This window comes from Berghia stephanieae, chromosome 7 (genome assembly GCF_034508935.2).
Source record: "Berghia stephanieae isolate SIO BIC M18660-M18661 chromosome 7, UCSD_Bste_1.3, whole genome shotgun sequence".
Taxonomy (NCBI): Eukaryota; Metazoa; Mollusca; class Gastropoda; order Nudibranchia; family Aeolidiidae; genus Berghia; species Berghia stephanieae.
Genome location: NC_088366.1, coordinates 37,392,988 through 37,415,841, shown reverse-complemented (window position 1 = coordinate 37,415,841; position 22,854 = coordinate 37,392,988). Strand labels below are relative to the sequence as shown.

General features: G+C 34.7%; 1 protein-coding gene across 3 annotated transcripts in view; it reads left to right on the top strand.

The window, feature by feature from the left end:
- Window positions 1–21,090, top strand: part of LOC144977184 (uncharacterized) — a 35,797-nt gene extending 14,707 nt beyond the window's left edge. For 2 of the 3 annotated variants that reach the window (XM_078922112.1, XM_078922113.1), the window contains 5 exons: window positions 2,976–3,014; window positions 7,427–7,512; window positions 8,312–8,440; window positions 9,192–9,313; window positions 17,705–21,090. In XM_078922112.1, coding sequence (XP_078778238.1) covers window positions 7,468–7,512; window positions 8,312–8,440; window positions 9,192–9,313; window positions 17,705–17,783 — 375 coding nt within the window. In that variant the 5' untranslated portion in view covers window positions 2,976–3,014; window positions 7,427–7,467 and the 3' untranslated portion in view covers window positions 17,784–21,090. Of the gene's footprint in view, window positions 1–2,975; window positions 3,015–5,606; window positions 5,688–7,389; window positions 7,513–8,311; window positions 8,441–9,191; window positions 9,314–17,704 lie in introns of those variants that run through there. The other variant, XM_078922111.1, reaches the window with a different exon arrangement.
- The last annotated feature ends 1,764 nt before the right edge of the window (window positions 21,091–22,854 follow it).

Here is a 22,854-nt window from a genome sequence, read left to right as displayed (position 1 = left end):
TTCTGGTCGAATTGACTCTTTGAATACAATTCTACAAACTGAGATACTCATTGAATCTGACTTCTCATTGAATTCGGCCTTGTTGAATCCAGTGTCTAATGTAGGAGATCCAAGTCTGAAATTAATACACATCTTTGCTCAAAAGCATTTTAGTCATGATTCATGTCAATTGTGTTGTTTCATCTTATTTGAGTCACATTTACCCTTTATCTTTATTTTATATCTTTTATGGTTCACCTAGTTTTTTATATATTATTATGTTTTTTCCATAATTATTTATTTGTAGGGTTTGAATTTAGTCTAACCTGATCAGACAATAATTTCTCTCATTATTTATATGAATATTAACCACAGACATCACTACTTTAGCGATGTGTTCAATCAAGGCTAAAAAGGGTTGGATCTGTGGTTATTTTCAGTTAAACAATGGAATTTTTTTTTAATCCAGGCTGTAAATATAGGGTTACCATTCTCAATTTTTGTTAAAAAGAATATACAGATTTATGTTTATTTATTTATTTGTTGCCTTAGCAAGTCTGACAATTAATGGTAATTTTTTTAAAGCGAAAAATGGGGGTTAATGGTGGCTGATGACATTGTACGTTCATGGTACCATTCTCTAAGTAGAAAAAATGTATGTTATAATTAGACTTTCAACTTTTGAAATTCCTCTGAGTGGTGTAAAAAATTGCAGCAATGGGTTGCATCTGAGTAAATTTGAATGAAAGTCAAATAGGTTATAGTCACATGGTTGGGTCATGATCATGCGATGAAAATTTCCTCCTTTTTTGTGACCAGTCATTCTCACCCCTGATTGTTCACCCCTCTGCGATGAACAGTACGACCACACACCCAGTTGACAGTCCTCTTAGACTAATTTGACTTTTTATATAGAAAAAAATCAATTCCCAAGGAATCATACCAATTAAACGACGTCCCCATTACCAGCTTGGACTTTTATTAAGATGAATATTAACTATTTTTATGGGACATTAATGTAGATGTTGAGTTTTATTTACTTTGTTATTGATATTTATTGTCATTTTTAAAACATCTACAATATAATTGTTAAACTCGGACATATTGCCCATGACCAAACATAAAAGAGAAAAGAAATAAGATTATACTAGCATAATAAAAAATGATAGGATTTATGTTTTGTGGGATGTTTGTGTTGATTTTTTAGTTGTAATATTTTCTTAAGGGATTTTAGTATGATGCATGTAGTATTTCTGAATTAGAGTAGAATTTGTGAAATTTGCTCTGATCGTTTGTAGTATGATATGTGTAGTAACCCTCGAATTTGAGTTGACTCCACCCTTTATCCCCTGGCATATGAACAGGTTGTGTGTGAAAATCATTTAATCATGCCCTCACATTAGGCTAATTCAGTTGCTCATTGGGCTTCACCAAGACAATATTTTTATTGATTTGTCAGTGGTTTATATGTTTTGTTTGTTTTTTTTACTTGTTTAACTTATATAGCTATTATTTCCCCATTATTTTTTATATTATAATTTTTGTAAAAAAAATATATTAATTTTGCATATATTGATATTTCTTATTACTAAGTAAGATTTAAAAAATAGATAAATACAATCAAACCTGGCTTTCTCCATTTAAGAATGATATTGAAAATGATTAGAAATTTTCATTATGGGTAAAGATATTTTTTATTTAGTTTTAAACCACACCTCCTGAATTGTAGTGAAAAGAAAATTTATTTGTACTTTTCGAAGAGCAGTTTAGGTGATATTTATGTGAAATAATTCATAAAGGTTAAGGCATTGCACTGTGACCCGGAAGGTTCTGGGTTCGAGGCCCTGCTTCAGGCACTTTCGTTTTTTTCCTTGAGCAAGATTATTAACCCCCAAATTGCTTACTTGGACAACTTGGGTGATTCCTGTTGACATCAGACATCTTGTTTGATGAATTATCTATATTCCTTCATGGAATGCCTAGGCAACGAGATCTTACGATGTCGTGGCGGAAAGGCCTATTTATTTTAAATTCATAAAGATATGACTATACAAGTTTGAAGATTGATTAACATTGAACATATTTTGACAGCTTTAAGGTCAAATTTATATTTTATATTTATATGAATGTGTTTAAATCAACATTCGTTTAATTCACCACTCACATTTTTTTTCTTATTCGGCTCTTATTATGAAACACATTTTTCTAACTGGGCCAAATAAACCACATTATCTTCTGCATGATACCATTTTATTTCAGTTTCATTAAAAACCTTTGATTATTTTTTCTGGCATCTTCTATACACTGCATTTGGTTAGACTGTAAAAAAGATTTAAAGTTTGATATCAAGGATTTTATTTTTTAAATGTATTAGCATATAAATCAAATTTAATTAAATGTAGCTGTTTGTAAACTTTTTTTTAAATGCCTTCTTTTCTCTTTTTTAAAAATTAGTCATTAACTTTGTCAATTTTTAAGAGCATTCCTTTAATTGTATTGAGTCGGTAAGAACAATTTAAGTGCGGATCTTTTTAGATTCCCTAAATATGTTATAGGTTTGGATAAAAGTTTGTATAAGATTGCTAAAAGTTTTGCATCAACTTGAATGTTTATAACTGTAATATAACAATTGCTACAGTGACAAATTAGTCGATATAAGAGCCCATTATTCCTTTTCTCACTTGTCTAGATCTACAAGTATCAATGATTTAGTTCAAAAGATATTCTAGTTGCTCCTTTGTGTGAATGATAGAAATAAAAAAAAAAAGAAAAAAGAAAATATTATAAAATGAAAGCTTAAAAGCACAGAAATGCTATAACCCTTTCGATTCCTTATTTTTTAAAATGTCATGACGCACACTGTAATTTATAACATGAGCACTAAAGAAATACTAAAAAAAAGAATTATTATCCCTCACCATTTAATGTATTCTTCAGTGACTGTCATGCTTGTCCAAGTTTTAACACTGTATTGGTTTTTGTATTTATTATTTCAGAGCTTCTACAGTCAAGGAGACTTGGCTCCTCTGATATACGTGAGTATTTTTATTGTAATGTTTTCATTTTACTTTCCAAATTCAACCATAACATTTGTACCCTTGAAGTTGATATGTTGTTGACTCTTAATATGTTGCTAACTGTATGCACTTAACGAGCATTTGGGTTTGTTGCAGCCGCGATTTTTGGCCAATCCCTGATTTTTCACATTTTTCAAAAAGAAAAAAGAAAATAAACAGGAAAAACATGAGAGGGAAGAAAAAGGAAGGCAATTTTTTCACTGACTGTAACAAGTGAAACAACAAGTTTTTCACAATAATGTTTTTATTGAAAATTAAGAGCTCTATAATCGCTGTGCTGTTCTCAACTGCTGTACTGCAATAAATTGCTCATATTTTTATCAGAGGATAAAGAGGCGTGGCCCTTGTGTTGCTTCACTACAACATGTCAAAGTGACTGCAGATTGATCCTGGGACTCTGATTGGTAGGCACCAGTGGGGATTGAACCAGGGACTATTTAAGATGGACACTGGTAGAGATTATACCAAGGATAGTGAGAGGTCAATATTAGAGGAAGGACACCGAGAGACCCGGTGATGTAATCAGGAGTGGGGAATGAACATGAGAATACGAAATGTAGATACAGGTTAGAAGTGAACCAGGGACTATGAGATGTGAACACCAGTGGGGTGTAAACCTGGGACTATAGAATATGGACACATGAGAGGATTGTATCTACTTTTTGAGATGGACACCAGTGGAGAGTTAATACAGGACCATGGGCGGTGGAAACCAGTGGGGAGTGAACCCGGGATTATGGGAGGTGTAACCACTAGGGAATGAACTCTGGACCACCAGATATTGACACCAGTGGGGAATGAACCCAGGACTATGGGAGGTGGAAACCACTGGGGAGTGAACCTGGGACTATAGGAAGTAGACAGTGGGGATTGAACCTTGGGATATGAGAGGTAACTGAACTCGGAACCAAGGGACAAGGACACTAGTGGGCAGTGCACTCAGGACTATGGGAGGTGGACAACAGTGGGGACTGAACACAAGGCTATGAGATTTAGACACCACACGTGAGTAAACGCGGAATCACTTGATATGGACTCCAGTGGGGAGTGAACCAGGGGCTATGAGAAGTAGACAATTAATGGCAACTTTTGTCATTTTTTGTGGCAACTTTGGGCAAAATAATGGCAACAAATGCAGATGCTAGACTTAAAAGCTATTTTTTTTTCTCTCTAACTTTTATCACCATGACTTCATCAACTAATAAGTCGTTTGATATTCAGAATAATATGTTTTCATGAAAAGTCATTCAAGGTGACAAAGTTTATATTAATAGAACTGTAGCAAATCCTAGGTTTCATATTGTAAGATGGCATTGAAAATATCTTGCTACCTTCTTGAATGGACATCATCCAAAGGCAAATTTAGATTACATACTCCCACGTATCTTTCATTGCTGATTGGACACCCAAGAAGATGGTCCAAAGTTAAGTGTAGCTCAGATGTATTTAATCAGCCAGATGCACTCCCAGAATACAACTGGGTCGCCTAGGAAACTAGAGTAAAACTTTTATTTTAATGATTGTTATTATTTTTGCATGTTAAATTCATTTATTCAATATTTTGGGGGAAGTAGACAATGTGGTTGGAAAACGGCGTATGATAATTTCAAAAATGATAAAAGACTTGTAACAATTATTTTGTCGTGATTGCAGTTATCAACAAATTGTCCCTCAAACAAATCCAGATTTCATCAGAACATGTGATCTGGGACTCGATATATTAATCACACAATTCAAGTACAATATTTAACACACAGCTCAAACACAAAGAAATCTGGTTTGAATTTGCTTTCAGTCTCATTTTTTTTTCTGGCTTCTCTGTCCACCCAGATCTAAATTAGATCTAATGGGAAGGATTTTATAGTTGTCTAACGTCCAAATGGTGGAAATCAATATATCCAGCTTATGAGCAACAATGTTTTAAAGGACGAATTGTTGTTCTGATGTATAAAGAAAAAATTGATGGAATTTTAGGCCAATTCTCGTATGGACTAAGTGCTGTCCTGAAAGAGAGCTTAAGAGCAACATCCCATAAAGATAGAGTGAAAAAAGACAAACATGTCTATTTCACAAGTAGAAATCGTAAACTACATAACTGTGTGCAGCTAAGTTTGAATCCAAAAATATAACAATAAATTTTAAAATGCTCATCCCATGCCAAAATTAGCCTTTTGGCTTATTCTAAGGGAAAAAAATAGCAAAAACTAAATCCACGCTTCGACTGTAACAGCAACAAAATGAGCAAGGGCTAAGTTTATTGTTCAACGTTTTAAAATAATTAAATGCTGATGGCTCAATTTCCTTTTTGTTAACTTATAAGCTCAACCACCTGACCCCTCATAGCTTATGTTGATCTGAAGGTGTCACAATTACTGTGGTATGATGATGGGATAAATTTTATAGAGTCTGAAACTGAACTGTCAGAAACTTCAGATTTAAAACCTTTAGATCATCTGAGGGCCATTAATCTCTAAATATATGAAGTAAAATATTTGCTGCCTAAAATGAAAAGTATTTTATCATTGTACAGCAAAATGAGCATTTCTGTTTTCAGAATATGGCCAGATGACATTTGTCCCTATCAAATTTTCCAAACCGTCAAGGGGAGTATGTCTGAAAATTTCTCCTAAGGTTCCCTTTCACATTTATCCCTTCCAATACAATGGTTTAAAAACCCCACCTATGCATTAATAAAGTGCAAGCCATCTCGCTTGAAGCCAATTCTTGCTTTAAAATCATCAATGAATATTTGTAGCAAATCTGAATGTGATAATAATGTCAACAACTTTGGGTTGAAATTTGCTTCAGTTCAACCCTGCGTTGCTTTCTTTGTATAGTAAAAGGATTTTTACAGTAATGAGCTAGATAAATAGATGGATAAAGAGAAAGGTAGGTATGCAATCAGTAGACATAGATAGAATGCAATCACAGGTAATACTGTTTTCACGTCCTATGCCCCACAGTACAGCATGCTTGGCATATGCTTATAAGAGCAAGTGAGAGAGAGAGAGAGAGAGAGTTTTCAAATTATGGTTTGGTAGTGTTACTACTTAAGTCCTGTTTTTATCATCACCTACCGTTGTCTGAGATTTTCTCCATCTTAATACAGGAGCTAATTGTCCACTTGAGATATGAGATAGAGGTGTGATTTACTGCCTACACCAGTAGAATGACAATTTGTAGCAATTGAGGAGAGGATTAGACTCACCACAGTCAATTGACATTACATCTTTACTGTTTTCCAGTCCTTGTCATTTTGCTTTGGTACTGTTGTTATAAAAAGTGTTCAAGAAAACGGTATTGTTATAAGGTAATAATATAATAATAATAATAATAATAATAATAATAATAATAATAATAATAATAATAATAATAATAATAATAATATATACTTTATTCATCCAAAAAAAGGGAATTTCGTTTACAGACGTGGCATGCATGAAAATGTATAAACACAAAGTTGAGAATCTATGGCGACAATGTATACATATGCAAATGCACAAAAATGTAAAAATATACAACCAAGAACCAATAGCAACACTTTATATATTAATTTGATAAATTGAGATAGGCCATACCTCTGGCCTTTAGTCTGAACTTGTGTGTGTATCTTTTAAAGATATTATTTAATTTAAATCACAGTTGCGCGTTAAGAATTCAAACACCATGTGGCAAAAATGAATTAAGGTGACAGGTTGTCTTTGTTTTTATAGATATAAGGCGACAGCTCCTCATGAAGAACTTAATATATTTGCAAAGGGGGTGATCGCCATCCTTCATAACTTTCTCCATTTTACTTAGACAAAATCTCAAAATAACAGACAAATGCTGCCCATAACATTAGAAAGACCCACAAATAAAAGACTCAAGGCTCACAATATTAAAATGTGAGCCAAGATGGAGAAGAGAAAAATATCGAGAGACAGAAAGTGGGTCAGCTAGATGAGACACCTTCCGTAAGTGTGCACACATCTATGAATACATGAGTAGGTATCATGAACATTCTTTTTAACAGAAGGAATGATACAAGAGTGTTATAACAATGAAACATTTATTACAAAACAATATTTACTGTACCTGACATCATACTTACAAACATTCAAACATTAGATTACATTTTAATACATTGAGAACCAACCGGTCATCTCCATCACCACACACATCTATACACTAACAAGACTAAACAGGGACTGAACGAAAATCCATTCAAACCAAGATCTGTGCATTACCAAAGGTTGAGGACAACTCTAAATATGTTAGGGGAGGAGATAAAATATTGTTTATCTCTCTTTGGTCATAACATACTTGCTTTGCTTTTGTTATTGTAATAAAGACATCGATCGCAAGCTTGGAATTTCCATCCATCCCAGATTTACACAAGTCTTTAGATGATTCGTTTGTTCGGTCTTCAATGAGAATGAGTAGCAGAGCCAAAGAAATGTCCTCACTTTTACAGGTAAGAACAGTTGCCAGATGTACTGACAAGCTATTTTAAATATTGAATCAGAATCAAAGGATTGACTGGGCGACACTTGATAATTAATTTTAATATGATTTTAAGGGTTATGTCTTTATTTTTAAACCAATATTATTGTATTGATGAATTTGAATGTTTGTTTCAGTAAAGTCAAGACAGATTATCAAAATGAATAGTTGAGTTTTAACAAAGATTTATATTATCTCACTTTGACTTATATTATCTCACAGATCATCACATTTTATGTCAAAAATCATTTTAATCCACATTCAACACACATCGTGCTGTAATGACCTCAGCTTTCCACCTTGATGAACTGCCAATCTTACCTTCCAAAAACATATTTTTCTTCAAACCATGGTCTTCTAAAGAAGATGTAGAAATCTGATTTCCTGGTTATCTTATCAGTTTAAGAGAGAAAAAAAAATTCTCTGTTTATGACCTGCAACGACCAGATGTTTTAAAAACATGAGCTATTGATGGAAAAGTATATGTTTTTGTTAGTATTGTTTGTTTTTGTTTTGTTATTTTTTGTTGTTGTTTTTTTCACCAGGAATGCTCAGCCTGAATGATTAAGTTGATTTACACAATAGATAAAGATTGTACCCAATATTTGTATTGAAATCATTTGTAGCAAAAGTCGCCCCAAATGGGGAATTTTTGTTACGTGTAGCCTCCTTCTCTCTACCTGTAAGATTAAAACAAAATTGATTCTTATGTTCCCCAACCTTGTTCTTTACTATACCGTAACTGTTTGATTGTGTTCTTTGTTTGATAGGCTAAGAATGCTGTAGCTCGTCAGCCCATGATGCGATCCAGCTGGGCAGGCTCCATGGAAGAATTGTATGAGGAAGATGGAAATGAAACAAAATTAAACCACCTTTCCCCATCGTCAGCAAGGCGAAAAGTAAGTAAAAAGAGGCATTAAGATAGTAAAAGTAACCATTATGGGAAATGGTGGTTTATTTTTAAAAACTCAGATGCAATAGCTGTAGAACTAAATCTTCGCATCTTGAAAGGAATCATCTTACTAGGTGACAATTTTAAAAAATAATTTTATATTAATTACGTTTTTTGGTGGGTTTTTTAAAAAATGTTTTGGTTGTTTGTTATTGTGAACTTTTAGTTTGTTTTGAAATTATATTTTATTTGAGGTGTATTCTTAGATAATTTTATAATGCACCTAGATTTAGTTGGCATTTTCTTTTCTACCTCTTCTGGTTGTGGTGTGAATTGCTAGACATCTTATTTAAAAGGCACTAATCTTTCATGCCTCTTGAACAATTATTATACTATCTCACTACTTTTGGTATCATCTTCCATGCAACTTCAGAATAGCTCTTTTGTGTTAAAAAGAATAAATTGGTAAAGGTTAATTAACGATTTAAAACTTATAATTTTTTTAATTTACATTATTTTCACTCATGCGTTAAAATTTTAATAACATTATCTTCAAACTGAAATTACTGAAGGATTGCGTGAGGGTGAATATTTTTTCTCTTCCCATCACTTTCTTTCAATAACAACAATCCTATGACATATTAAAAATTTTATTTTAATTCATTTCTAAAACTACTAGATTTTTGTTCCTCTAATGCTTTGTCCTATTTATGTGTTTTCTACACTGTGCTCATTAAATGTGACATGTGTGCTACTAGAAACCCCCTCGAGATGGTGACTTGATGCCACCTCCATCAAATCCTGTTCTCTCAAGGTGGAACCGATACTCTGACAGATCCAAATCCTCCAGTAGGGAGAGCCTAAACTCTCCCAGAAATGGGTAGGTTCTTGTAATATTTCAATGGAATGCAGCTTTGACAATTAAATAACCCTCTCGCTATGAAAGGGAAGATGCCATATACTCATGTAGTATTTTGCTAAGAAGTAGAGTAGCCCCCTGAGCCTGGAAATATTTTTGGGTGGGTGGGTAGTTTTATATGGTGGACAATGTAAAAAGTTGCAAGATTTTGTTAGCCTGATATCCAATGACTCTCACAACATCATTTCTGGTACAGTCGACTCCATTTAATCGCTCATCTGTTAAATGCACACTCCGGTTATATGCTACACATTCCAGAAAAACAGATTTTTTTCTATATAATCACTCCACTTAATCACACACCTTCTCTGCTTAATCGCTACACCGTCATTCCATCTTGATTGGAGAAAAATCTAAACGTCATAAGAGTAACAAGAAAATATGTGCATGCTTGTGTTTTAGTGAGATTGCGTGTGTGCATGTATGTGGGTGTGAAGTTTTAACTGTCAACAGATGATAGTACCCCTGACGAACACTGGAAAAACTTGACATGGTGGACAAACTACGCCGCTTCATCCAAGAAGTATGCTTAACAAATAATCTACTAACATTGGCAAGATTGGTGAATACACTCTCTATACATCCTCGCCACTTCACCTACCAACTCACACCACTCCATAATGCCATATTTGTCTCTGTCCGCCCCTATACCCCCCCTTCCAACAACTCCCACCCCTGATCGCACCAGTCCATTCTTAATTGATGATGGCGAGAGCATGAAGCGCTGGGTGCATCACTGTCTCAAGCGATGATAATGGCTGGGTGAGATCAGTAATGTTGTAACTCCGTGGGAGTAACTCCCACAACATGACATTGGACTCTTGTAACCCCAACGGCATTTTATGGAGTTACAACATCATTGTTCTCACTCATCAAGTGTCTCTATTCTCGTTTGAATGCACAAACACACACACACACACACACACACACACACAAATATCCCCTACTCACACAGACACATGCAAACACACATACACACACACACACACACACTACACTACTTAACCACAAATTGAGTAAGTTAAAGAATTTGATCCAACGTATTGTGTATAATAATGGGATGAAATAATAGCAGATTCTTAGTCTTAGTGTCTTTGTTTGAAGAGTGTGTACATTACAAGGAACACATCATTTTGATGCTTCACTCTATTTTGAGCTTTTGATGCGTCAACAGTGCTCATATTTTTCTCACTGTCATCAAAAACTTTATTTCAAGTACTACCACTAACTGCGAACCACTATCTCGACTGTAAAATCGAGCTTCTTGGTTTTTTATTTGTTTATGTTGTCTTTGTTTTTTGTTTGTTTGTTTTTGTTTGTTTGTTTGTTTTGTTTTGTTTTTCTTGTATTTTTGTTTTTATACTGAAATCCATTCCATGTTACCATATTTTAGAATAAATTTATTGCTTGTAAATAAAAATACAATAATCAAATTAAATCTCACAAACGAAATGAAATGAATAAAACAAAAAACAAAACTAACAAAACAAACACAGCATACTGATGCAGTGCTCACCATGAAATAAAGGAGACAACCTATTGTACCAATTATGGTTTTGAGTTATGACGAGTTGTCCCCCGAAAATCCCACTAACTTTTTAAGTCTGAATGAAGCTTGCTGAGAATTGTGGGACTTAGCCACAGAGTTTTAAAATTTGAGGAGTATAGCTGCTCTCTCCATCCATGTTGATAATTGTTTCCATTGGTCACAGTCCTGGGCCAGAGTTTTGAGGCTGTCAAGATCTGGTTGTGACTTTAGTAAGGAGGGCACTGCAGTTTTTCTTAGTTCTTCGGGGATTAATTGAGCTTCATCTGAATTCAGAAATTTCTGATATGTAGAGAGATCCTGGTTCAGGGTAGTTACCATTGATGTTGGTGGTCTCCCTACATATTTGTTTCCATGTATGAAATATTCTATCATTGCAGTTTGGGCTGGAATGTATCTTCTCGACGATGTGATCAAATAACTTCCACCACTGTTCTTTTATTATTGTACTGAGGCGTTGGACCCTGGTTCTTTCATAGAGATCAGTATTTGTATTTGTCTCTGGCCAATAGATTCAGATTACGTGACACAATTGTTTGGGGTGGTATGAATCAAGACTTTCAAAGTTCTTCTTTTGTGAGGCCCCAGTTTCCACAATTATTTGTCAATATCGGAATAATCAGTGTCTCATAAATCTGTATTTGTTTATTCTCACTGATTATGTTATTTCTATTCCATAAATTTTGGAGTTGGTTGAATGCAGTGGTGACCAGCTGCTTTCGTTTTCTGATGTCTTCATTTTCGTTAATCAAATTGCACTTTTCCATTCATTTAAATCTCTGTTGACTTTTGTATGTTCTGTTTTGGATTGATTCACTTTTAGATTCCATGCTTCAAGAGTAGATGATAATATTGGCGTGTATATTTTCGCTTGATTCTTTGATTCAAATATTATGTCTGCATCATCTGCATATATATCAATTCTTATGTAATCTTACTTGACTTACTTGACTTAGATGCCTTTCGCGTCTCGACCGAAAGATCGGGTCGCCTTGGCTGTTTCCAGTATTTCCTGTGTGAGGTGTCTCCAATATTGCCGGTCCTCTGCTAGGGTTCTCAGATTTTCAAGGTCCCCTGCCGTTATGAGACTAATGCTTTGTCCAAGTGTTGTGAGGGTTTTGTTTAGGATCACAGGGAGTGTTGTGATCGGTCTTCCTCTGAAAAGGTTCCCGTGTTTTTGGAAGTATCCCGACATGGCTTGGTTTGCTGGTATGTTTTTGTCCCTGCGTAGTATGTGACCGAAAAGTTGCCATCGTTGTTGTAAAATGTCAAGGGAGATTGGTCTTTCTTTTGTGATCTTATAGAGTGATTCATTTGAGATCTTTTTGGGGTATTTGATGTCCAGTACCCTTCTTAGCTGTGTGCGATGGAAGGCATCCAGATGTTCTTCTTCGGATTTTGTCAACGCCCAAGTGCCGCAGTTATACAGAAGTACCGGTTTTACAAGAGCATGGTACAGTTTCAGTTTGGTTTTTCTCTTTATTTTGTCACCTCTAATCCATACATTGGTGAGTTTACTGAGTGCGGCGTTTGATAGCTGTTTTCTTCTTTGTACATCCTCGGTGTCTCCAATTAGTGAGCCGACTTTCTTTGTTCTTTTCCATTCCTCTTTGTTCCTCGATATTGTTGTAAATTCGGTTTTATTGGCATTGACTTGGAGGTTATATTTCATGAGGGTATTTTGTATGATGTCTATATTTGCTGGTGTTGATCCAATAAAATCGACATCATCTGCATAGGCGATTTCTCTAGGGATTGCATTCTCAATATGAGTCGTTGGTTTTGGAATGACTTTTCGAACTTCTTTCAGAGCGTGTTCTAAGTATATTGTGAACAGAATCGGGCTCAGACTATCTCCTTGGGGGGTCCCGATGTTACTTTCGAACTGCGTCTGTTTTGTGGCCCCGTATATCCTTGGTTGTATCTGTGTGTTGCTGAGGAGAAATCGGATTATTCGGAGCTCGTCTTCGTCTACTATTTCTGTTAATATCTCCAAAAGTTTTCCTCTGTCGATCGTATCAAAGGCTGCGGACATATCGATTCCGGTTATTGTTATGGATATGTTTTCTTTGAGTGCCTTTGCTGCCAACCATTTATGTGTCCATACAACGTCCGATGTGCTTCGGTCTTGGCGAAACCCGCTTTGGCTATGTGATAGATATTTTTCTATTTTCGGTCTAATTCTGTTGAGGACAATAGTTGACAGTGTTTTTCTTATGGTATTCAGTAATGTTATTGGGCGCAGGTTGTTTACGGGTCCTTTCGTTTTTCCTGGTTTTTGTATTGTAATTAGGACACCGCTGTTTATGTCCCAGTCTTTGTGTGTTGAGAATGTTTTGTTCATTATGTTTGCAATGCTCAGATCCAGGGAGAGGGTACCGCATTTCAGCAATTCTTACTTGTTAGTGGTAATTCTGGTCTTTGTTCTTTCACGGCCGATTTGAGTTATATGGTGAACTTCATGTGATCTTTGTCCAAGGATTGATTACAACTTGGTTCTACATATAGTGTCAAAAGCTGGACTCATATCTATTCCAAGTAGGTAAATTCTTCCTTATATTCTTCCGTTCTGGCTTTCAGCCATCAATGGGCCCATACTATGTCTGCAGTGCTTCTATCTCTTCTAAACCCGCTTTGTGATGGTGAAAGGTATTCCTCTACCTTTTCTCTAACTCTGTTGAGCGTGATTGTGCTTAAAACTTTTCTTTGTGTGGATTATAAAACGATTAGGCACAAAAAATTTTAATGGCCTTTCTTTTTATTTGGTTTGTTTAGCAGAATGAGTTTTCCACTTCAAGATTGAGAACTTGTTTTGTCTTAAATATCTTTTTATACATGTCAGCCAGAATGTGCATGCCTTCCTCGTTAAGACATTTTAGTTCTGCTCTAACACCATCTAAACCTTACAATCTGTGGGTATTGAGCTTTTGTATGGTTTCACTTATTTCTTGGGGCATAAAAGGTGTTTCAAGCTCTGGATTGGTAGACTCGAATGGTTCCATTTCTTGAATACCCTTGTATTTCTCAGTGTAGTACCTGGGTGGGGTTCCCAACCTCTCATAGTGGGCAGGGCGGTACTTGCTGTGTCTTCTATCCCCTGTATGTTTTCCAATTGCTTTCTGTCTTTGTTTTAGAATGAGATCACTTAGTTTTGTCCTGACCCTGGCTAGAGTCCTTGACTTGGAGGGAAACAGTCGAATTTATAGTTATAGTTTTGGGAGATGATATTTTTTTCCTTTTAAATCATCTCTCTGTTATGTTCTGTTATTTTTTTAATTTTTAACATATGATTTATAAATTTGTATATTACTCTCGGTAGGCTCTTGTGCTGGTGTCTTGGTGAGACTTTTAGGTGATCTCAAACTAAGTACACTGATAGTGTGCTCATGTCTTACATTTTCCTGTTAATTATACATCTATAATGTTTTAACTATCCAATTTTCTTCCTTTTTATTGGCGCTGATATGAGCTTTATGTGTTGCAAGTGCTGTAAAACCCTTAAAAGCAAACAATCAGTATAGTACACGCTTATTGTGTCAATCTCATCTATTTTGTGATTATCTATTGATTGAGATTTATTTTATGCATGACTTCATTTTGTTCTTCACATCCGTATTTGAGCAGCTGTTGATGTCAAATCTCAGTTGTTTTTGATGCTGTGATAAGTCATACAGTACAGGACGGTAGTCTTGTTTTTGTGTACTACTTCTCTCTAGCAGTGTTGTTTCCCTGCTCACCAGCACGCATTTGACAAGACTTTTTCAGGTATGCCTAAATCGAAATATGTTTAAACTGAAATGGAATACCAATTCCCTTGAATTTCAGTTTAACCGGATTTTACTGTTGTGGTAGTTTTAATTTGAAAGAGTCAAAGGATTAAGTGAAAGCCATTTTCGTAGCAGACCTTACCTCACATTATCTGTTCTTGTAGCAGACCTATCACCTCGACTTTCAACTCTGCCGAATTTAAAATGTCGGGTGTTGTAAAAAGGACAGGTTTCAGTTTGTCCTAAAAAGGACAGCTTTCAGTTTGTCCTAAAAGGAAACCTTTCAGTTTGTCCTAAAAAGTCCTAAAAAGGACAGCTTTCAGTTTGTCATAAAAAGGACACCTTTCAGTTTGTCCTAAAAAGGACATTTTATTTGGGCTGTCTTGATGTCTTTCAGGAAGCCAAGGAACAGGTCTGGCTCATCTGGTCTCCATTTCAACTAGCACATATAATGAATTTAATTAAGCTTTTTATATAGTGCAATATCCACTTAACATGCTCAAAGCGCTTTACAAGGGGTCCCTGGCCAACAGCAACATTTAACATGTAGAACGGGACATAACGCCTTTTAGGTGATATTACAATTTTTTTACAGCTAGGTACTCATTTTACACCTGAGTACGGTGAGAAAATGAGTAAAGAGCCTTCTTCTAGGACTCAACTATGTGCCGAGCAAGGTTTGAATCCAGGACCTTCCGATCTGAAAGTGAGTGTCATACCACTAGACCACATATAGGCGCACAATGCAGGTGTGACTGGAACGTTAACTGGCCCATGCCTCCTTTCTTCGTCAAAATGTTGTATTTTGCGTCCAGTCACAATCTTTCTATACTTTGTTTATGGGTGCCACAATTAGGGTTGACATAATAGTTATGGTGGTTGACTGTGGAGTGCTGGAACCCATGTGATGCAAATGAGCTGTTTGCAGGCCATTCATCTGAGTGGATAATGGATCCTGGTTCACACTCACGTTCAATGATAATGATAGGGATGAGTGTTCCTCCTCGGAACCCAAAAGTACTGACAGTCACTCCCTGCAATCAGTCCAAACACCCATGGGCTGTCGATGCATCTGCCATGGTCTTATCGGTTGTCAACAATTGTGTCATCATCTTCATCCCCGGCAGGAACATTGCCTTCCAACAATCTCACTCTACTGTATTTTCTCCATCCTGCAAATCTTGCCTCGATCCACATGACATGGTCTTCACGCACTGTCGCACCTTATCCACTTTTGTTTTCATTCAACAAATTCGCAACAAGGCAACAATAGGTAGGCCCAACCTGTCAGTTACAAAGGTGGTATGTCTGCTATGAGAACAGCACTGGTATTTGTTTATAAAGGAGTGGGGGCTACTTTTGAGCATTTTATCTTCTAGATCTCAATTGACATTTTTATGAATATTGTAATGTTAACGAAGTAATCAGCAGTCAACATGACCCATAAAAAACTAAGTTTAATACCTTACTTTCATTCATTTGATATATTTTTACGCTCTTTATCACCATTCAACATTGTCTGTCCATTGTTATACTGTCTTATTTTAGCCCAATTTGAAGCAATTTTCTTTTAAAATCAAATAATTATAACAACATTATCTCCTTTCAATATTACATGCATGGCGGTAAAGTGGTTTTATACATATATTTTATTCTTTTTGCTATTTATCTTTCTTTATCCTAGTCTTTTAGCCTCTTTTAATTTCACATTTTGTTGTATTTGCCTTATATTTTATTCACTTTGAAAATTATTAATTAGTTTCTGCTTTAATTACAAATGACAAAGACTCAGCTTTAAGTTCATACATAAGTTGTTTATGAAAAGTTTTTAAAATAATTTTATTTTCAGCTTATGATTTGTAAGAATAGAATTAAAATTTACTAAAATGTAATTTTAATATTTGCATGTTTAATTTTTTTGAGATATTGATAAGATTTGTTCTGCAACTTAATCTTAATTTACTTTTTTATGTTGTTTTTTTTTACTACAGCATTTGCTTCTGCATTGAAACGCAGTACTTATATACTGATAAGAGTTGGTTATTTGGTGGATTTTATATTTAAAATACTTTTAATAATAGTATTTCATGGATGGCAAATGGTGGGAATTTACTCTTGCTTATTATTTATTACCAAGAAACAACATTTGATGGTATAGTCATGTATTACATATAAAGCATAAAATTGTGCATTTGTTGTGAGGATTGCATTCATGTTACTTCAATTGGCAGATTTTTTTCCCCACTAGATTCGGATTTTTAACCAAACTTTTTCAATGAAATTGGTAAAATTATTGTAACAAATGGATATGTGAACACATTTAACCTCAAATAATCCATTTTATTTAATATGGACAATTCAGAATAACAAGGATAGAAATAATGCATTAAAGATTGATACAAAAATTTTTCCCATGAAATTTGTATTTTTTCTAAAAACTAGCCTCGCCTTAAAGAAAAGACAAATTGATTTAAATTACACATTCTTGAATTCTAGTCCAGTTTTACTGTATTACATTTTTGACTTTTATTTATAATTTTTAAAATAATATTTATTATATTGTGCAGCTATGTCGTCTTGTGGTATGACACTCGCTTTCGGATCGGAAGGTCCTGGGTTTGAGGCTTGCACGATGCATAGTTTAGTCCTTGGAAAAGACTCTTTACTCACATTCTTTCACCTTACTCAAGTGTAAAATGAGTACCTGGCTGTTTACAGCATTGTCTCTGTCGGGGGAAAAAAAATTAATTACGCCTAACTGGCGTCATGTCTCGCCCTACCTGTTAAGTATTACTGTTAGCCAGGGACCGCTTGTAAAGCACTTTGAGCATGTTTAATGGATATTGTGCTATATAAAAGCTCAACTTTTTAAAAATAATTTACACTTGCTTTTTTTTTTTTTTTTTGCCCCAATTAGGTCTAATGTAGTTTTGATAATTTTGCTTTTTCATTAATTATTCTTTGAAATTTGATTTATCTGCTCTGAAAGAAATGTTAGTTCTTAGTTTATTTATTTTTTTCTTTCTATCATTTTTACAGTCAGAGAAATGATGGCCACATCAAAATCATCCCTCGATCAGAATCAGACCCCAACATGTTGGAAGGCACTATAGTATAAATGTTAATTTTGTACTGTCGATTTTATTTTGTTATCCTTTCATGGTTTTATTGACGTTTATTTTTTATTATCCTATTGTTTATAATTAAATTTAAAGGATTCTGCTTTTTTAAAGGTGCTTAGAGTGTACATAAGGTTATAATGTATTACAGGATGAATAACATGTATCTATATAGTCAACTGTAATAAAGAAGATATATTAAAGAGTTGTTGTGGGGTTTGTTTTTTTGTGTGTGTTTCGGTGTTTTTTTTAAAGAAAAGCAAGTGTTTTAACAACAAATAGATTAGAATTGGAATAGGATTGAAGTCGAATGTGATAATCAATTATATAAAGGTACATGATCTTAAAATTCCTTAGGGGTTAGGGGTCTCGATAGCTCAGTTGGTAGAGCATTTGCTTCACAATCAAAGGGACCGAGATCGATCCCAGGTGCAGTCGAGGTTTTATCTACATATATATAATGTGTTACTATGAAATTGCAATGTGGATATTGTGAGTTTCATTTTATCTCATTGGAACAAACAATTTGGCAACTAAAATGTTTGATAAAAAAATGTCTTGCTGAATTTTTATAATACTATTCCAGAATATAAACTTGAAGAAAATTCTTATTCTCAAATATTCATTCCTTGTTAACTCAACTGTCTTCCCATGAAATGATATCTGCCATATGCACTTGAATAGTCTGATGTAGTCTCTTGGTGTTGAGAGAAGTGGACGGGGGAAGAGAAATTCACATTATTTGATCTCTTATTTAGAAAGTCACTGCTGTTACTAATTAAATCCAACTTCATATCTCATTCTTATTAATACATACATTCCAAAATATATTTCCACTGCCTTAGATCTTCATCACAAAACCCATTTCTCTTTGAAAAATATGGAAAAAAATCCAAGTTTGTCGCAGCTGATTTAAATATTTGTTAAGCTGTTTTACAACAAGTGTACTTACAATCTTTAATCTAATGGATTAACAACTGCTGATTTATTCTTTTTTTTTTTATGTTATTTTTAGAGAACACTAATAGTGCTAGTGTACCTGATATAACGTGTCAGGTATGTCTATTTTTGCTTTTCCCATGGCTTTTAATTTTTTTTTTTTTGTTTCTGGAGAAACTTTTTAAATTATGAACAAACTATAATAATAATAGTCAAGTACGTTTTTATTATTTTATAGTATTAATGTCATTTTAGTGTTTAATGTCAATTCCTCATTGAGGAATTCAGTGTACTGATCAATGTTAGAAAACTAGATTCCTTTTTCTATGCTGAACACTTCTTGTTGTGTTGTTGTTGGTGATCATCTTGTCGTCATAAGGAATCAGGACAATTACAAGTTTTATTATATAAAAATATGCGTAAACCTAGGACAAGGATGATAATGATATTTACTTTTTTTTTGTGTAGTTATTGATTTCATATCCTAGATTACTCATTTTTTAAAAAATGATAATAAGATGAAATCAAAATGGTCTTTATTTGTTTGCATGTTCGTTTGTTTTGTTTTTTCGTTTTTATTATTAGGGGGGGGGGGGAATGTCGTTTTGTTGTCATTTCTTAATAAATATTTATCTATTCTTTTTAGTTTTGTTTTGTTTTTTGGTTGTTGTTTTGTTTTGCTTTTTTGTGGACGGGGGTTTGGTTTTCTGTGGGTTTTTTGTTTTAACTTTGCTCTCTCCTTTGTCAGTACACCATGTGTCACACTTAATAACTAACAGAAATCATAATATATCAGCAGTTTCTATTTTCTTTTTTTTTTTTACTTTTATATGAACAATTAAACTATGAACATTTAATGCATGTCTGTGGATAGACCATGCTTACTATGCTAACGATCCTTCATTCATTCTCCCACTTTGTCAATATTCGTCACTGAATATAGCCATGTACTCAGTCCCACCCCAGTCGAGTGAGGTAGTATGTAAAGTATCTTACCCAATTAATTTGATAATGTCAAAATTTAAATTCGGATTTAATGGTTTGAGCAAGTGTTGTACCTGCACAATACAACATTGATTTCATTCATAAATTCATTGGGAAATATTCAAACGGATCAGCTTGTTTTATTGATCAATTCAGTCATTATACTGCCATCCACTTATCACAATTATTCATCTTCATTATCATTTCCTTCATCAACGTCATCACATTTCACATTAAAAGATCCATATTTCTATGTTATGTGATTTATATTCATCATCTAATCATTATCATTATAAGAAGACAAATGACAAACAATAAAATTTGACACGATACGCCGAGACCATTGTTGTTCTCAAATGAACTACACTCCAGCACGGTTTCCTCGAACACACGCTTTCCTCAAACTCATTTGAATGTCCAGAATTTTTTCCTTATTATTATTTGTCATCATTCTATTCCTTCCTCAAACTAACTTTTACTTTGATCACCGTTTCCTCGAACTAATTTCACCCAGCCAACGTCAAAAAAATGAATGAATTCCTTAAATGGTTTTTAATGCGCCCGGTGATTCGATCCCCAATGACTTTCTGTGACATTGACAGTTAATTATGTGTGTATCTGTCTACACTGCATGTGTGTGTCGTGTGTGCAGTATGATACACAAGCAGACACCCACAGCCACTCACACTCCTTCGCCGTTTCGCATAAAATGCTATAAATGAATGTTGTGATGCAAAGACCATACCGCTGAACCACACTGCCCTGGCAGTGCAATGGCAACGTACGGTTTCCTCGAACTATGGTTTCCTTGAACGTTTTTTGCTTGTCCCGAGGAGTTCGAGGAATCCGTGCTGGAGTGTATAAACAATAGTATAATCGGATTTGGAGCTTTTCATTAATATTTATTGTCACAAGTCATATCAGTTCTGATAGATGATTATGATGATGTGATTATTCTTATTCTTCTTCTTCTTATTATTATTTATTATTATTATTTATTATTATTATTATTATTATTATTATTATTATTATTATTATTATTATTGTAGGCGCCTAGACCTGTGTGGGTTAATGATTTACATTATTATTTTTTTTTTTAATCATTGTTATTATTATTATTATTTCTTCTTTACCCATCTTTCAAACGGCATCAATTATGCACACCTTCCTCAAGCTGTCAATTATTTTTCATTCTCATAAAATTAACTATTTCCATGAGCTGCCTCAATCTTTTTAAAAGATATACATACTGGACAACAAACGTTTAAACACTTTTCCAACAATAACATTGTTTCCCTTTACATCATGTTTTCAAAGTGTAAACTATTCATTGAAAGAATTGTTTCATGAAAAATAAAATGCTTTTTTTTTTTAAACGTTAAATTGTTTTCTCTCTTTGTTTTCATATTTATCGGGATTTTTTAAGAGTGAAAAATGACTTTACAGGTTGATGCCGGGGAACAATCTTGAATGGAATGCCGGGATAAAAATAAAAATAAATGACTGGGATTTGTGGTGTCTAAAGAGTAATGGCTGAGGTCTTGTGCGTTCAAACACCTGTCGAAGGTTACTGGTCATAAGCGTTGGGAAAGTGTTTCTTCCAGGTACAGGTGACCGGTGTCATTAGAAAAATTGAGACAATGAGAACTGAGTAAAGGGGAAAAACAATCATGTGTCTACTATGTCAGTTCTATATAGGATGACGACAAAGCATACACACCTAGTTCTCATTGTCTTACTTTTTCTTCTATATAGGATGACGACAAAGCATACACACCTAGTTCTCATTGTCTTACTTTTTCTTTGACAACTGTTGCCTGTGGGGACAACTCGGACATCCCAACTGGCCCATGCGCTGCGACAAACATTGATTAAATTTCTTAAAACTTTAACGCCGTAGATGGAGATCTCCTCAGGGCGGTGAATGTTTGTCCCTTGCGAGATGGGGAGGGGAGAGATGTATAGGTTCGACAATTATTTTTTTTGTTCTGTTGGTCCTTACTCTTGAATTAGGCTATAATTTGGTCTTTGCATGGCACCTGCCCAGGATCATTTGCTGGAATTTGGATGGATCTGTCTTTCATGAAAGATACTTATTGGTCAAAACGAAGCAGTTAGGTCTGTAACTTGCCCAAGAAAACAACACTGGAGTCTGAATTTTGCGATCATTGTCATCCACCATCAACCACCGTCCAGTTTCACTCCTTAGAATTACATACAAATTGTATGAACGAATAATACTGGCTCGAATCACCTCCACGGTAGACCATCAGATATCACCCAACCAAGCTGGATTTTGACCAGGAAGACTTGCTGCGACCAACTACTCAACCTGACACCATTGATCGACGATGGGTTTGAAAACAAACAAATCACTGACACATTGCTTGTTGATCTGACAACAAGATATGACATGGTCAACCATAGAAATCTCCTCAAAGTAGCAAGAAGATTGTAAAGATTATAGAGCCCTCTTGATCAACAGAAGATTCTTTGAATAAATGGACGGGAGAAAAAGCAAATGGCGCTCTCAGAAGAATGGCCTCCCATAAGGATCTGTTCTGGCTCCAACTTTGTTTAACATATACAAGTGGTCAGCCTGAATATCAAAATATAAGATTTTTGTATGCAGATGACTTGTGTCTGGCAACCCAGTCCAGAGACTTCAAAACAGCTGAAGACAGACTCCCTGCATCTCTGAATAAACTCAGAGTACTATACAGAAAACTCTCTAAATGCGAACCCAAGTAAAATGCAAGTGTGTGCTTTCCATCTAAACAACCACAAGGCAAACTGGAAACTGAATATTTCCTGGAATGGAGTGGTACTGGAAAATGACACTTTCCCAGTCTATCTTAGTGGTATACTGGATCGAACCCTACCCTTCGCCAAACATTTTTAAAAAGGGTGAAAGCAAAAGTATCCTCAAGGAACAACCTACTGGGAAAACTCGCTAACACCAAATGAGATGCCGACCCAAAATAATGACAACGTCATTAACGTTGTTCTTCTCCTCGGCTGATTGCTCTCCTGATTGGTCAAGATCAAGTCATGCAAAACATATTGACCCGAACTTAACAATACCTGCCGTATAAAAACAGGGACACTGAAACCAACACCCTTACCAGCAGTTTATAGGCTTTCAGG